The sequence below is a fragment of the Polypterus senegalus genome, chromosome 11, assembly GCF_016835505.1.
Source record: "Polypterus senegalus isolate Bchr_013 chromosome 11, ASM1683550v1, whole genome shotgun sequence".
In the NCBI taxonomy this organism is placed as follows: domain Eukaryota; kingdom Metazoa; phylum Chordata; class Cladistia; order Polypteriformes; family Polypteridae; genus Polypterus; species Polypterus senegalus.
In genome coordinates, this window is record NC_053164.1 from 132,806,337 (window position 1) to 132,824,293 (window position 17,957).

The window sequence follows — 17,957 nt, forward strand, 5'->3', positions numbered from 1 at the left end:
TACGATGCCAAGATGATCATCTCAGGGCAGTTTAGTCTTGTGGTTAAGGAGACAGCTAGAAAATCAGAGTTTAAGGTTGAATCCCATATGCACGCTAGTGAGCAAGTCTCTTAAACATCCTATGCTCAGGCTGTGTGAAGATACATTTCTATCAAAAATGTACCTGAAAAGGTTTTGCAATAATGTTTACTAAGAAAGACATTAAAAAAAATAAATATGTAAAAAGGAGAAGTAGGGTTTTGCATATTGTAAAAAGCCAATATGTTGGCTGATTTTCCCCTTTGAAGACACGCTGTGAAAATATCTATGTCTGGCACATTATTTTCCTCAATTTCTTTGGCTAATGTTGATTTTAAACCTATTCTATTATTTTATGTCCTTATTTGTTTTTTTTTATATTATAGTGAAGCAAGACAAGAAAATGACAAAGAAAGTTTAACTATTATATGTTCATTTGAAGAATGAATTATGCATTATTTTAGACACTAAACAACAACTTGATGAAGACAAAGAAATGACAGAAATATTTAATGAATGTATTGTATTCATTTTACAAGCCTGTATATTTAAATACAAAGTTAAAAGAGACTGGAGCCCATCCTGATGACAACAAGTGCAAGCCGCATAGTATTTCTGTCCATTGTAGTACACCCACACTCAATGATACAGAATTGATTTAGTGTCACCAATCAACCTAATGTGAGAAGCAGCACAGCTATCCACAATCTGAAAGTAGTCCAGTTAAATTTACAGAGAAATTATGTTAAGTTTTGTATACATTATCTGATATACAGTACCTTATATACTTATATAAAAAGCTACATGTAAACTTACCAATGAATAATACAATATTATAATTATGTAACTTATAAAATATACATTACTACAAATTTCCCTTCATGGATCAAAGTCAGTGTGTCTAAAGTTATTTTTTTCACCATTTTATATTCTACTCTCTCTTGCCCCTCACCAACAAATCACATATTAGAAGAGCAAGTGAGTAAGATATTCTGGGGGTTCAAAAGAAGAGATGAATTAAAGATAGGCTTCAATGTTTCTTACAATACCCAGACCAATCTATATTTAAGAATTTCTTTCCCCAGTTTTAAAGAGCATTTCATTTCACTAAGGCCATTGTGAAGGAGGTACAATTTTTTTTTTAAATGTGCAAAATATAATACAATAAAACAAATACAACTTAATTAGAATGATCATTCAGGATCAATAAACTATCAAAAACAGAGATTTCAATTCAGTGCAAGAAATGCTGAAATAAAAAAAACACTGAAAGCAAAGTATTAACAATATGTAAACCATATTGAAATACCCTGGGAGGCCTGGGGGGGTGTGGTGCTGATTAAGCTGAATTAACCATTTGTGAGCTTAATGGCATGTGGGAAAAAACTGTTCTTATATCTGCTTGCTTTGGCATATATTAATCAGTAATGCTTGACCGATGAAGAAGGTTTAAAAAGGTTATGGCATTAATTTTATGAGTTAGTGATGATTTTCCATGCCTGTTTCATGACTGTAGAATAGTCCTGTAAGATGGGCAGACTGGCATCAATTTCTTTGGCAAACATAGCTATTCGTTGTAGCCTGTTTTTGTAATGGTTAGTCACTGGTCCGAACCACACTGTTATGAATGAGCTAAGAACAGACTCCTATGCAGAACAGAATCAACAGCTCCTGTAGAATATTGAACTTTCTCAGTTGTCAGAGGAAGTACATTCGCTGTTGTGCCTTTTGTATGATGGACCTTACATTGATCTCCCAATTCAAATCCTGGGAGATTATACAAACGTGAAAGATACCCCACATATCACTGCAGTGTTAAGTATGGAGGCGGGGATAATATCTCCACAGTTTTGAGAGTGCTTAGGTCCAGGTTGTTCTGACTACACCAAAGGGCCAGCTGCACAACCTCCCATCTGTATCTTATCACCTTTCCCGACTTATCACCATTCCTGATGAGCTCAATGATGGTTGAGTCATTTGTAAATTTGATAAGTTTCATAGAGGGATCCTTACAGGTGAAGTCATCAGTTTAGAGGGAGAAAAGCGGTGAGTAAAGTACACACCTCTGGGGGCACCCAGGTTGATCGTGCGATAGCTAGTTGTGATCTATCCAGTATCAATTCAAGAAAATCAATAACAGAATGAGCATTTGCTTAAATTTCAAAATCTATGGTAAAATGGTAAATACAAATTTCTATTAGAATTCACCTGAGAAAAGATAAAATGTATGGAGAAGCACATCTATGACCGCAGAGCCAGTGTGTAGGGTGAGCCAACTGGAAGATCACTTCAGGCATCACTTTGGCCAGGATAGCATTTTCAAAAAAGACAAGTTTTTTTTAACATTATGAAATAATAATACAAAAAAAGAAAGTTAAATATGAACAGAAAGAGTTACTTGCATTTCAAGTGCCACATTTATATATTGCCCTTAAAAACTGTAAGAAATATCTTCAATTTCAGAGCTGCAATTTGCAAAGATTTGCCAGACTGCACATATCTGAGCATGAAATTGGTGCATGTGAATTTCAAATCTACATTTCAGTAACTGATGTTGGCATTCATCTCTTAATTTTTAACATACATATTGTGTATACTGTATATTGTGCCACATGTGTATGCTTGAGAGGCAGCTCATGGACTGTGGTGGTAGTTACCTGCTGATCCAGGTGTTGGTGTTGTTTGCTAATGCAGATGAAGATTGGTAGCCATTCACCACTGATGTCACTAAACGTCGTCCTTTCTCCTAGATCTTCCCCATCCTTCCTGGAACCTATATAACCAGAGGTCGTGACATGGTTGAGTCAGTTCTCTATTGGACTTCCATCTGAAAAAGACATCATTTTTATCTTTGTAAAAAGATCATATTTATTTTCATTATAAAGAGTCATGGACGTGCCCCAAACCTTTCTTGTGTTTGCTTCCTATGTTTACAATATTACAATTGATTATCATTTTGTAAACTTTTCTTCAATTCTGAAATGTTATTAAGGTGCCAGTCACAGGTATATTGTCTGTTAAATGTCTCTTTTAAGTTTGCAACATATTTATTTAGAAAGGGAAGATGTATTTTACTGCGGTGGGTTGGCACCCTGCCCAGGATTGGTTCCTGCCTTGTGCCCTGTGTTGGCTGGGATTGGCTCCAGTAGACCCCCGTGACCCTGTATTTGGATTCAGCGGGTTAGAAAATGGATGGATGGATGGAGATGTATTTTAACTTTCAGGAAACATGTATGAAACTGCTAAAGAATTTAGAGAAGCTTGTGGGATGAGTGAAACAACTAAGTTTTGTTTTGCATTCAATTCTGCAATCACAAAACTAATTAAAAATAAATAACTGCATCTAACAGAAGTAGCTGAAAAATGTATACATTTGTATATTTTAATCTCTGTTTTGTTCATTTTATTGATTTTCAGCTAATCCTTTTTATTTTTCCACATTTTGTTTAAAGAAATAAAATAATTTCTTATGTTGCCATTGTTCTGAGGATGTACTGTATTGTGGGAGTATTTTATTAGAACATAAGAAATTTGACAAACAAGAGGAAACTATTCTGTCCATCAAGCTCATTTGTTTGTATGTGGATTAAGTGTATCAATTCATGCCTAGTAATTATACCTAAGGATATGAGAGGCAAAAATGTACCTTGTCTTGGGCAGTATTATTTAATGTGTCCAAGCAGTGTTGACACATTAAATAATACCATCATTCATGCTTGTTGTGGGTATTCAATCCTGAATAGATTTTAGAAAGCTGGATATTAGCAAGATTTGCAGTTTAAAGTTATATTATTTTTTTTTTATTAATATCTTAATTAAATATATCCATGCAAAAATGTAATTAAAAATTGGTTGTTATGAGAAGAGTTGGGACATCTTCAATACTCATTTTACATTTTAAGAATAGCTTCATTGCTTATTCACAGCAGATTTTCACCTCCTGTTTGCATCTCACTTTTACTCACCACCCAATGTGTTCAAAACCTACTGTACAATGTCAACTGATAAAATGAATCAAGTCACAAAGCACAAGAAACTTAAGTCTCAAAAACAGACCGATCAAGAGCTGTTTAAGCTGCACATTGAAAGGACCTCAACTTACTATAAGTTAAATTTGGTTATAAGCAAACAAAAGGTACTTGTAGCTGCTACTAAAAGTGTGTAATAAACTTGGAGGATTGTTACACATGGTTTCGAGATTTTGGGGAGTTGGTTCAGTCCTACCAGCATTAGGTGTTGTGGAATAAGAGACAAGAGAACAATGTGAATTGTCTGGGGTACCATGGGTACTTGTTTAGTTTGGAAATGTGGCAGTGTTACATTAATATATTTCCCTTGAATTTCTTTTAAAATGGTCCCAATAAGAGATCCACTATACTCACACATGTGGCAGTGTAAAGCAAGAAGCATAATGGTTTTCCAAATATCTGTACATATTCAAGAACAGACGTGCACTCCCATATGGCAAATTTTTAACTGCCAATTTACATCTCAACACACTTATTGATTGTACTAGAAACTAGAATCCTCATTATAAACCCATGAAAATGCAAGTAGAACATGCAGTTGCCCCACAGAAAACATGTTTACTGTAATACACAAATGACTATTACTGTTAATGACTGAAGACACGTTATCATAACTAAAAATATTACAAACTTAACAATAAGCTGTATAAAGGATATAAGACTGATAAATCCAATGAGAATTGTAGGGTGTATGAGAGCATCAGGGCAAACATTAAGAAGGATCCTAGGGAAGCTAAAAAGCAGTTAGAGAGGACTATTGCAGATAAAGTGAAAGCTGACCAAAGAGATTCTTTCAGTATTGAAATATTAAAACAGTAAAGGAGGAGGCAAAATGCATCAGGAACAGTAAAGGGAAAGTAAGATATAAAAGCAGCGAAACAGCAGATGCTCTAATCTACTAGTGGCAACAGGTATAACTAAGGTGGTATTGGGTGGTTTGAAAATTGTAGAGGGGGAAGTACTGCTAAGATTAAATAGGCTGAAATCAAATAAATCACCAGGATCAGAGTATATTTATTCTTGAATGCTTAAGGAGATTAGTGAGTGCATATATAAATCCTTGATGCATATTTTTGGAAGACACTGCACACTGGGGAGAGGCGTAATGACTGGAAAATACCAAATATTATCCAGTTATATAAAAAGACTAATCGGGCAGATATAAGAAACTATAGGCCATTAAGCATAACGTGCATCACAGGTAAATTAATGGAAGGAATTACTAATGATATTGAGCCATACATGGCAAAAACAGGAGTTTTACTGAGCAGTCAGTATGGGTTCAGAAGAGAGAGGTTATGTTAAGAGAGGGGTTCTGTTTTACTAACATGTTGGAATTTTATCAGGAAACAACAAAAGGATATGATCAGAGTGGGGCATATGATATTATTTATCTTGCCTTTCAGAAAGCATTTGATAAGCTTCCACGAGAGAGTTTGGACATCAAACTGTAAGATTTGGAAATTTAGTCTATAGATGGGTGCAGACCTGGCTAAAACACAGGAAGCAGATGGTTCTGGTGCAAGTAACCTTATCAAAATTTGGTGATTTTAAGAGTGGTTTCCCACAGGAGTCAGTACTAGGGCTGCTGCTGTTTTAAATATGTGTAAATGAGTGTGCAAATGATACCAAGCTATCTGGACTGGCAGATAATTTAGAATCAATCATAGAGGGACTTGGACAGCACACAGACTTGGGCAGACCTGTGGCAGATGAAATTTAATGTAAATAAATGTAAAGTTTTATACATATGAAGTAAAAATGTTTGAATACACAATGGAAGGTCTGAAAATTGAAAGTACGCCTTGCGAAAAAGATTTCGTCATTACTATCTGCATCCAGAAACCATTAAGAAGATGATTCCGGGACTGCAGGGGAGGAGATATGAGGAAAGCTTAAAAGAGCAGTCTTTCAAGTTTACACAAAAGGAGATTAAGAGGTCACATAGGTGTTTAAAATTATGTAAGGAATTAGTACAGTGGATCCAGGCTGTTACTATAAAATAAGTTCAACAAAAACATGGGGACACAGTCCAAAACTTATTAAAGGTAAATTTTGCAGAAACATTAGGAAGTATTTCTTCACACAGAGAACCATAGACTCATGGACTAAGTTCCCAAATAGTGTGGTAGACATTAGAGACCTTCAGAACTCGATTTAATGTTATTTTGGAAGAATTACTGTATATACCAGCGGATAAGTTATCTCGCGGATATGTCGGGACTTGATTTTACCGTGTAATTTCTGGTATTTTATAATGTCAATCGTATAAGTCGAATGCAAAAATCTCCAAGAGATTATGATATGCTAATGCACACCTGACAGAGTAACCACAGAGCAAACTGCCTTTTTTTATATGTATTGTGCCTACGTGACCACGCGGTAATACCCAAACTATTCCGAAGCGACATTTGCACTGATTTGTGTTTTTTGTATCTCACACCCTCATACACCTTTATCATAACAGCATCCCTTATCTATGATGGAGTGTTGGATCAGAAAAGAAAATATGAAGCTGGTTTTAAATTAAACTTCGTTGAAGTAGTGAAAGAATTTGGTAACTGCGCTACTGCAACAAAATTCAATGCATCCGAGAAACTGAGGCGAGATTGGAGGAGGCAAGAAGATGTAGTAAAAAAAAAATGTAAGTGTCATATTTTTGTATGGGCATATAAGTCAGGGTCTGATTTTATGATCGATTTTTTGGTTTTCAAGACCCGACTTATACATGACTATATACAATAAGTGAATAAGACTGGTAAGATTTGTTGAGCTGAGTGGCCCATTACCGTCTAAATTTTTGTAATGTTCTACTAAGTAATAAGTATGTGGGTTCTAATTACTTAGCAGCCTTTTTGCAAAGTAATGAAATGGTTATCGTAACTCCCATCCGTCCCAGCAATTTTTGAATCGACCTTCTCCATTATAGAATTACAGGAAACCAAAGCTTATCTTAGCAGCACTGGGGTCAAGGTAAGAACCAATAATGGATGTGATGTCACACATCATTAACCTACCTTCATTTTCTATTTTTTTGTTTACCTTTTAAGGTAACAGGGCATGAAGGCTTACACTGAGTACCGTAAACACAAGGTGGGAATCAGCCCTGCACAGAAACTTAGCCTTCTTCACCTGAATCATTTACTTTTTGGCAGAAAAAGAAAAATTTACATGTTTGTTTAGTGGATGTCCTTTTACAAGGTTTCACATATCTGATATTTTAATGAAAAGGCATTGCGATGCAAATGTATACACAGACTTATATTTAGGTTGCACTGTTTTAAAGTGCAGCACCCTAGAGATGTGCTCTCTTTATTTATTTTGTGCTAATTAAATCAAATTAAAAAAATAACTCATTGCCTATGTAAATTAAATTAAAAAATAGAATGTTTTGCCTGTTACATATCCCCTTGTTACAATTCTTTAACATTTATGCCTTCTAAAATTTGTATACACTTTTCTTTATGCTAGTATTACCTAATTTAACAGGAGAAAGTAGGATGAAATGACACCTTTTATTGGCTAACTAAATAGATTACAATTGCAACCTTTCAAGGTGTATATATAAAAAAACAGTCTTTTTTAACAGTATCAAACAATTTGTAAATTTGAGCACCTATCAAAGTCATATAGTGTGAATCAAATGCAATTTTTCCTACTGAAAAGGAGTAACATAAAATTTAAAATGTTTGTGTATGTATGTGATGGTCCATGTTGGCTCCACGCTCCCTGTTCTGTTTGGGAACTTCTTGAATACAAACCATCGATAACTATTGAGATGAGCTGGGCAAATATGGATATACACATATAGCAAGGGGTAGGTGCAAAAAGTGATAAGTGCTTTTATTAAAATTAATCCAAACAAAGTAGTACATCAAAATATCTTCAATAAATAATCCCATAAAAATAGTTCAAATGTGGAGGTTAAAATATCCATACAAATAATTCCATTAAAATCAAGTTTAAAATCATTATGCAGTACACAGTCTCTGAAAAACCGACATCTCCTCTGCTTAACCTGCACGGGTTCTTGCAGCAGAAAAGGCACCCAACTCACAGGCACAGACAATCTTTCTTCATAGGCTCGAGTCCCTGCTGTCCACAGCTCCCAGGAGGGCACCTCAGTGAGCCTTCGCTCCTTCTGCTCTCACTCCCACTCCTTGGCCATACGTAGGAATGAGCATCAAGTCACTTCACACTCCCCAAGAAATGATCAGTGACAGTGACCCTCTTCAGTCCCCGAGCATTGGACTCGGGCTACTTTGCACCCTGGCATCTCCCAATCCTGCTGCATTCTGTCCTTCTTTCCATGTTTTAACCTACCTCCTTTTCATTTCTTTGTCTGTCTCTTCCATCTCCTTATTGTGCAGGCCCCTTATATTGGCTTGATTGGGTGCAGTTGAGAGACGTAGCTACTTCCAAGGCATGAAAAACGCACCTCACTAACTTTCGCATTCGCACATGCATACACAATCAGCCAGGCACCCCAACCATTCTCGAAGTGAAGCGCACTAGCACACACCCATGCCCAATTCCAGGCCTGTGCATTCTCATATGCAATTATTTATTTAAGACTTGCCCAAGGACCACTTATTGCAATATAAGAACATTCTTTTTAGTTTTGTCAGGTGATAGACTGGTTTCTCATGCGGAGCGTGGGATGGGGTCCAAGTTCTCACTACATATAATGGACAGAGTAGGCTCAGAAAATGGATGGATGGATTGCACAGGACGGATGACAGATTACACTGGATTCTGGAGCGTAAAAGAACTTAAAATAAATGCAAATTACCTATATTTGCACAAATTCAAAATATAATTGCTAATATTCAACCTTTTAGTATCTTTTACAGCAATTTTGGTATTTTGTCTGAACAATGAGTAAACTCTAATTTTGTTCTTTTTTCCTTTCAATGCTTGCTGGTCTTATTTTATTCTGTATCGCTATATTAAAAATCCACATCATAGACCAGTCCAAGGTTGGTTCCTGAATTGTGTCCAGTCCTGCCTGATAAGCTCCAGCTTCCCAAACCACACTATGAACAGAGCCACATTGACAAAAGTGTAGGTGAATGTGAAGGACTGGTCTAAAGTTAGTTCTTCACTTAACTGCTGATGCTGGTAAGGATAACCTGCACCTCAAATAGACTCGATAATTAAAAAAAATAGATAGAGGAATATATCAAAAATATAATCGAATCAAAGATCAAACAGGCAAGATCATTCATATCAAGTGTAAGCAATGCAAAGAGTCACTCCCATCCACAACATACACAAAAATGTTTTTTGGTCATACAAAAAAGCAAACAGTGGTTTAAGTAATGAAAATTTAAATTGCAGTAAGCTCCTAATCAGCAGGAGCATGGCCTATTGGTCTCAGGCAGCTTCTAAATGTAAAAACCTCTTTAAAATGCAAAAATGTATCAGATTGGTGTTCTAATTATATTGCAAGGTGGAGAGACAATGAGGAGAAATTTTGGGAAAAACCAAACTTTAAATAGTCCAAAGCAAAGAAATGAATCTCTATCTATAGACATTAAGCCAATGCATCACTTGTGAAGAAGCCAACGCTGTTCCTCAGCTGAGAACAAAAACAACAGGTGAATGGGCAGATTGTTCTCTCAGTTGGTATCGTCAACCATAAGAGATCAAGATTTTACTCCAGCATTTCATATTTTTAATATACAGTACTGTACTTTAAGACAGAAATGGTGGAGGAGAGTAATAAAATTGGTCATAAACTAGAAAGCTATCCCTATGATAAAATTTCCAAATTCAATGATGGGATGGACACCATGAGAAGCCATCATATTAAAAAAGTGTCCAATTTGATCAGTGTGGAAATATATACGAAATTCAAAATAGGAACCAAGAAGCTCTTTTTTAAATAGACAGATTTTTCCCCTTCATTCAAGGTTTTAGCCCAGAAGAAACTTGTAATCTTAAACTTAACAAGGCTCTTTATTATTTGTCTAGTATTTGTAGTGACATTTAGGCCTCAACTGTTCATTTATTCCCTAACTCACTTATGTTTCTCAAATGGTTTTAATTAGGCAGTAATTTGCTGCATTAAATAGATCTAGGGTGTGCCAGAAAAATCATTCAACTGGTTTGAATATTTGCTTCCATGTCTTTTTATTAATTTGTAAAACAAATTTAAACATAAGAGTTCTTCACAAACTCACTGAGAAAAATGGAAACAGTTCCACCACAGAGTAGGAACCTGTCTTAGTGGCCCTGGGTGCAAGGCGAGAACCATCCTTGAACAGGACACTAGCATTACAGGGTACATAGACTCCCTGTAAGCCAAGTTAAAGTTTACTAACATGTATGTTTTTGAGAGTATTAGGGGAAATTAGGAGAAAACGCTAACAGTAACTAAGGGAACATGAACAATTCACACACATTGAAAATCAGGCTTTTCGATCTCCATGAGAAATACAATTAGCAAATGTAACAGCATTCTTTCACCTGCTTCATTCAATTCGGGATGTCTGTCTAAATAGAGAATGGCAAAAATGGGTAAAAGGTAAGAGACAGCTCTGGACACACTGACACATTCACTTACATACATACACTTAAAAATAAAGGTGCTAAAATGGCACCCTCTTCAGTTGTCTAGTCCCTTGTAGAACTACTGCTGAAATTTCTTTGTTTAAGAAATGGATTTTTTGAGCTTTGGAAAAGTTCCTAAAACGTAGACAAAACAGAAAATGTTCAATTATTCTTGTGGTTTGTTATTGTATTAATTAGAATTTTAAATATACATTGGCATTTCTGTTCTTGGCTGTTATGGAACCTATTATCCATCCCTCTATATCCTAACTACAGGGTCACAGGAGCCAATCCCAGGCAACACAGGGCACAAGGCAAGAAACAAACCCTGGGCAGGGCGCCAGCCTACCACAGGGCGCATACACACACTAGGGACAATTTAGAATCGCCAAAGCACCTAACCTGCATGTCTTTGGACTATGGGAGGAAACCCACGCAGACACGGGGAGAACATCAAAACTCCACGCAGGGAGGACCCGGGAAGCAAACCTGGGTACCCTAACTGCGAGGCGGCAGCGCTACGCACTGTGCCACCATGCCTCCAGAACCTATTATAGATCTAAATAAATAAAAGTTGTTTTTTTTCTGGGACTTCCATGTGGATGGTTCTTTCCCCCTATGGCATCTCTTTGAAGAATAATGCCTGCACCTTTATTTTCAAGTGCGGGGTTGATTTAGAATTGCCAGTAAACCCTAATAAAATGGCTTTGGATGCGGGTGAAAAACCCTAGCAGACATGGAGAAACCATGGAAACTCGACATGGACAACAACTTAGCACAAGGTTCAAATTAGGAATGTTGGGTCCATTTGGTGACAGAACTGCATAGCACCATGAATCTGTGATTGGCATCAGTGGCAGCCAGAGATTGTCTTGGCAGCATCAGTCACAAGGCAAAAACCACAGTTGCCATTTGTAGTATTGATACGCCTTTTTTCATGCTTTCAAAGTTAAATCACATGATGATTTAAATGTATATTTTTAGCTTCCAATGTTTTCAGATTGTACCTTTTTCCCTTGAGTCATATTATAGACTGAACTGAATCAATCGCCCCCACATTTTATTTTAAATCCACATTCAGGTTTGCATGCTATATACATAATGACACATCCCACTGACTCCCACTTTATTTTTAATCTCGATTTAAAAAGCACCCCAAATACTGTTTAAAAGAACGTCGCACGTGTGTGTGTGTGTAATTTCACAAACAAACTGGGGGCATTCATAGTTGCGTTTTCTGGAGTTACTGTACTTTGTGGTAAAAATGTGTCCAACAAAATTGAAAGCAATCTCCAGTCAAGTCCCTCTGACTATTTTACGGCTTCACGTATATGAAGACGCAGAGTCTGAAGCTCACCATATGCATCCGTTCGCATACTGTAACCTACTAATTTAAAACCCTAGCCCGTTTTCCTTTCTATTAGCCACGATATTAACCACTATGTGCTTTTCATTCGCAAGGATACGCACACACGGACTCCTGAAGTCAGATGGAGATCTAACCAGCCACCCCCGCAAGCCTGTAACCCCCCTCTTCTCTCTCTCTCTCTCTCTCTTTCTCTCTCTCTCTCGAAAGGTTTTCTCCAGGAGAGGGCATTTTAAGCGTCATTCTCCAATGCAGGGCTGCGGTGTGTGACAGACGCTGCTGCCTCAGCAGTGCGATACAACCCTGTTTCAGCCTGTACTTGGGAAAAGGAGGCAGAGAGAGTCCGTGTTGAAACGCGACTAGGATTACCTCCGAAATAAGTCGGAGGGAGGACCCCTAAAACTGCAAACTGGAGCAATGTGCTAAAGACTGAGTAGATTGCGCAATGGACGACCGGTACAGAAGAGGATCACAAAGTGATCATTCGCTTAAGTAAAGTTTAACAACGTGGATTCTGTTTTTTTTTTTTCACGAGGGATTATTGGCCACTTTAACGTGTTGTATATAGTTAAGCAAAATAACATTCGGTGTTGTTTTCCTGCATTTATTTTGGATTGTGGGAAAATACCGGGGTGCATCATCTTTGCTGGCTGAGAGATGCTGCATGGCTGGAAAGGATATGTGGGCTTAAGTTATTGGTACGAACCTTTCATCCCATGCCCCTTTTCGGGGAGAAGCCACAGGGTAGGGGAAATTGACTGGCACGGAAGAAACGGTGCGGGAACCACACGTGAGTGGGCGGCAGGTGCGCCTGGTATTCACGCCACCAAGTGGCTCAGGCGTGTTGGTGAGAGGAGCTACGGTCATGTGGGCTCGGAGAGTGAGCGCTGCGATAAGGGTTTAGAGACGGGTGAGAGGCGGACCTCAGACCACCAGTGATGGGTGAGTTGTAAAGAGTACCTTTCAGGGTTAAAATGAACACTAAATAATAGGTGATTGGCAGACGCGTTGTCAAGAGAAGGTGCAAGCGTGGGTGCAAGGGGTCGTGCTAACTCACTTAGCTGTGGTTGTTGGGGGCATGCATAACAATCGCACAAAAGTGAAAATGTAAAGAAATGTCTGTTCATACTAAATGATCTCTCTTTCTTTATATACTGTATGTAAGTGAGCATGTTTATACATTAAGAATAGGACCTTTTTAAAAAAAGTTAACTGCGCACATTGACTATACTACAGGTGTATCATTGCCGCAACCAACGTAACGCGATTCTGCAAGTTCTGAAGCGTATTCGTCGCAATTGTGTTAAATAAGCTAATTGTAAAGGACGATGTTTTTAAACTAGTACCAATTAATACGTGTTGCAATATACTCTAAAAACAAGCAGCGTTGTCAGGTAGAAACAACGTATTTTCCACAGCGCACGAATATGTATTAAAGATGCATTCATTATAAGTTTTGCGGATTTTTCGTATTTGGAATATATAGCCCGGTAGCTGAATACTGAGTGCGAGCTGAAGGCAGAAAATGAAATCTCGTAACATCCGTTCGATTTCTGAACTGGAGATCGTTTACAGCTGAAGGCCATGTTCATATTAGTGTGGAGAAACTGAGACCTGATGTAGAATTCGGTATCTAGACACCCCCGTTGTACCTGGAGAAGCCCCAAATCGAAACTGATGCTAGATCTTCCGGTATTCAGATGACAAAATATATGCATGTTAAAATTATTAGGCTGGGAGATATATGAAAATGTATATTTACAAATCATGGCCATATATTTATACCTTTACAGTTAATGATTTACGTAACTGCCGTTAGAATTAACAATATCATAAAACAAATAAAACGGAACGAAAGGTTGGCATTCGGTTGGTTAATTTCGGAGGTTAAAATTAAGATTTACGAGGATCTTAAGTCTTGCGCATGTTTATCCACGCCTTCATCTAAAAATTTGCCAGCACTCTTTTCATTTGAGAGAAAGTGTATAGAGTGTCATTCATTAACTAAATGAGCAAGCCTACAGAATAATGATGTGGCCAGAGCCTACCCATGCCAAGTCTCAACTGCACCGTTCTTCTAGTACGCTGTTATAAATTGTTATGCTATATGTGTGTCTGGAGAAAGCAAAACGATCATTTCATATACCCGCTTTGATACATGTACGATTGAACCTGGTACTATTCATAAATCTTTGTGCGTTAAACTTTCCCAAACTGTTCAATACTGTTGGACATGATTCAGAAAAGAGCCGTGTACAGATGCGCCAGAGAAATGAGTGCGGATTTTGAACAAATAAGGGGTCCTTGTATTGCAAACGAGTTGTACTTGTGTTGAAAGACACTTTGTGTTCAATCGCCCGGCATATTTTTTACCTCTTGCCTTTATTCAAGGGACTGTAGCATTTGTAATAGGCTTTTCATTAAAAAAGAAAGGAGCCTGTAGTTGCAGGTATTCACTCAGAAAGCGCAGTATTGGCAGGGGCATACAGCCGCATCTTATGCCAAACAGACTGGCTCTGAATCTTTAATCCGAGCCAATATTTTTCCATTTATAAGCTATTTAAAAAAAGAGATTTTTTAAAGTAAATACTGTATATTCAACACCAATATCGCAAACACACACCAACATAAAAAACGGAACACGCATTGCTCATTTATTGCTTCAGAAATTCCATCAGAATTAGTCACTGTATGTAGGCTGCCTTTGTTTCATTAGCTTTTGTTTTGCTTGATGCAGTTGTAATTGCGGGGGTTCCTTCTATTATGAATAGTACAGAGAGCATCTCTGAAATAAATGATTCTGTCCTCTAAGTGATGTAGCTAATTCCGTAAGTACTTTTAATCAAAATGGATTTTTTTTTTACCGTATATGTGCTCCAAACCTGAAATAGTCCATTTGTCAAATCGCAAATTTCCAAAGAAGTTTTAATGTGTGCTATCACAACAATATATAAAGTAAAATCTCGCCAGAAAATTAAAGGTATGATTGAGTTAATCATTTGGAACCAATGTTCGGTTATATTTCAGATATGGTCATACTTTCAACTCAAAAAATCGCAGTTACTTTGATGGATACTTTTCTGATGAACCTCAACGACTTTAAAGTCCGCAGCCTATTGGAATGCTGAGCTAATTACGTTTGTTGATCGCGTCCGTTAGATTAACTGGCCATTGTTAGCCGAGACTAAGAGTAATCGGAAATAACTTCTTGTTTAGAAATAACACAAGTTTAAATGTATCTATCTATCTATCTATCTATCTATCTATCTATCTATCTATCTATCTATCTATCTATCTATCTGAGGTCATTAATAGTTCCAGTAGAAATGTCATGTTTCAGTCACTGTATCAGTATAAAAGTGTGCGCTGGTTTGCGTTTAGCGAAATTTCTACTGTGAAAAGAGAACGTTTCAAAAGTGTCGGATTGTACATTGTGTCGAGGTCTGTTGCCTATGGTGACGCAGAAACTGTTGCTGCTGAACTGAATCTCGGCGCGCGACGGCAATGCGCAAATTGGCGGAGAACACAATATGGACTAATTAAAATGAACGAGGCGATGCTGAGCTCGATACCGTTTTGAGTGAAAAGCGACAATGTCGCGGTTAGAGAGATTTTGCACTTTTGACTTTTCGGTTTTTAATCCGCCCAACCGGCATGAGTTTTCTCATTATATAAGCTGTAACATACATGTAATTTTCAGTTTGAGAAATAAACTTGTAGCATCTTTTACTCGTCAGTGGAGGCAGTGTGAGGCGACAAGTGAGATCCTTTGAGAGCAGTAGAATGGAGGCATTAAGGGCTGATATTTAAATATATTTTCGATCGTTAAAGAAGGTTTTTAGTGTATTACTTTTCATTGATTCAACTTCCCTCCATGACTTTGCACTTTAAAGACACAAGAAATTAATATTTTACTAAGATCCAATCTTTTGAAATTTAGAATAAGCACCGAATCAGGTCTTTGCGCAGGAGTAGTCTGATATTGTACACATAATATTGTTTACATTTGACGAGTCCTTTGCTTTTACGACGCTTTCCGTGTTTGCAGAATACTTTTAAGGGTGGATTTTGTTTTTACATACTTTAAAAAGCGTCCCGTTTTACTGATGCAATTTCAGTCATGTGGGCTCGGAGAGTCTTGATGCCCTCAAATTCTGGTTGTTACCCTAAGAAGATTGCTTTTGGTAGCATCGTTGTGTGTGCCCGATGTATTTCAGCCGACTTCAAGGTGTAATATAGTGCCTGGTCGATGTGTTTATTGATTAAGCATCATCCGAGTCCATGAATTAAAACTAGTATGCCTGCGAAGCTGTCTGTCGCTACGCGGCGAGCTGAAGTGCTCCATTCATTTGTTTCGAATGATTTGCGCATTAAGGGGAAAAAAAGAATACAAAAAAGCTAATAAAGTGTATGGCTGAACGCGTTTATCACTTGTGAAGATAATGAGTCGTTAATAACGTAGAGATGTAGCAGCGGATAGCGGAATTTAGTGCCATAGACTCGTTAACATTTTCGAAATATGATAACAGTGCTTGACCGGGAGAATAAGCGATTATGCTTAAATGGGTGAGACAACGTTATGTGAGATTGTTCATTTAATCAGGATTTCTGATGAATAAAGCAAACAAACAAATAAATACACAACTTTAATGGAAAAAATATTATGCTTCTTTACCAGACAGGGCCCGAATCTTAGAAGACTTGCAGCACTTATCTGTAACTTGTACGAACAAATTTACTGGTACACAGACTTGCCAAAATAGAGTGTTTAGAATGAACATTAGCTCAGGGTCCTGAAATCCAGGGTCAGGGTACAACTGAGGGTACCCCATTGACCATGGGTAGTCTTAATACATGTAATCTCATTTAACAAAAGTATATGCTTTATTTAAAAAAAATATATAATTATAAATAAACATTTGCCACCTCTGTAATGTGTACCATACCGAAGTCCTAACAAGTTCAAAGCTGTATTTCAAATCCAGCTGAAGAGATGTGTTGGTTGACATGTTGACTGTCATACATTCAGTAGTGAGTGGGGACTTAACTGAAAGCCTTGTGGTTAAAAGTGAACTGCCTAAGCTGCCACGCGACACCCTCAGCCTATTATAAATAACTGGTATCCTTAGCATATAAGAGGGGGATCTTTTCAGTGAGGTGTAACTGTGGGTACAGCAACCCAAATAGTAAAAAAATCCTGCATACTTAATGACAGCCAATCAATATGGAGTGCCACAATTAATTTAATTTAATCACTTACATGACTATATAAAACTGAACTTTAAAGATGTTTATTTATGAAGAACACACACAATGTAATTTATTAGTATCAGGTTTATATGTATGGCATACTTAAATTCAAAGCTCACAATAAAATACTAAAATTCGGAATGCTTCTGACTGTCATGCAACTCATGTTGGTTCCACTTGTACCGGGATATAGGTTTGGCCCATCAGGCTTGAAGTAAGTTAGATGAGTTCAATAAGGGATAGATTGAAAAACATTTATTCCAAATGTTCATCATTCTATATATGAATTGTGACAAACGCATCAAAATAAATTCAAATCTGAACAAAAAATTTAAGCCCCACTTTATTTATCTTAAACTTAAATATACTATGCAGTTATGAAAAAGTGTTCAATTCTGAAAAAAAGTAAAAAAAAAAAAAAAGAATAGTTGACAATTATACCACTTAAAATCACATACATAACACTGTTTGTCTATGAATAGCCTGTTTGGTACATCCAGTAAGGATTTTAGATTGAACTCATAAATTTTTTAAAATTGTAACGTGTAACAACAAGGGCAATAAAAGCTAATTTATTTCACTGTTACATTTTTTCTGCAATATTCCTGTGCTTGTTTTTTTCATTGATTAAAATTATCTAGTTTTAATAAAGGTCGGCTAAGAATTTTATTAGTGTTGTTATTATTAGCATTGTTAATATTCTAAAGTAATCAATGTAACCATGTTTTTTCCATTCAGTG

General features: G+C 37.0%; 1 protein-coding gene across 2 annotated transcripts in view; it reads left to right on the forward strand.

The window, feature by feature from the left end:
* The first annotated feature begins 12,217 nt into the window (after positions 1–12,217).
* LOC120539527 (leucine-rich repeat transmembrane neuronal protein 4-like) overlaps positions 12,218–17,957 on the forward strand; it is a 225,552-nt gene continuing 219,812 nt past the window's right edge. For both annotated transcript variants that reach the window (XM_039769669.1, XM_039769670.1), the window contains exon 1: positions 12,218–12,909. In XM_039769669.1, the coding sequence (XP_039625603.1) occupies positions 12,906–12,909 (4 nt within the window). In that variant the 5' untranslated portion in view covers positions 12,218–12,905. The remainder of the gene's footprint in view (positions 12,910–17,957) is intronic.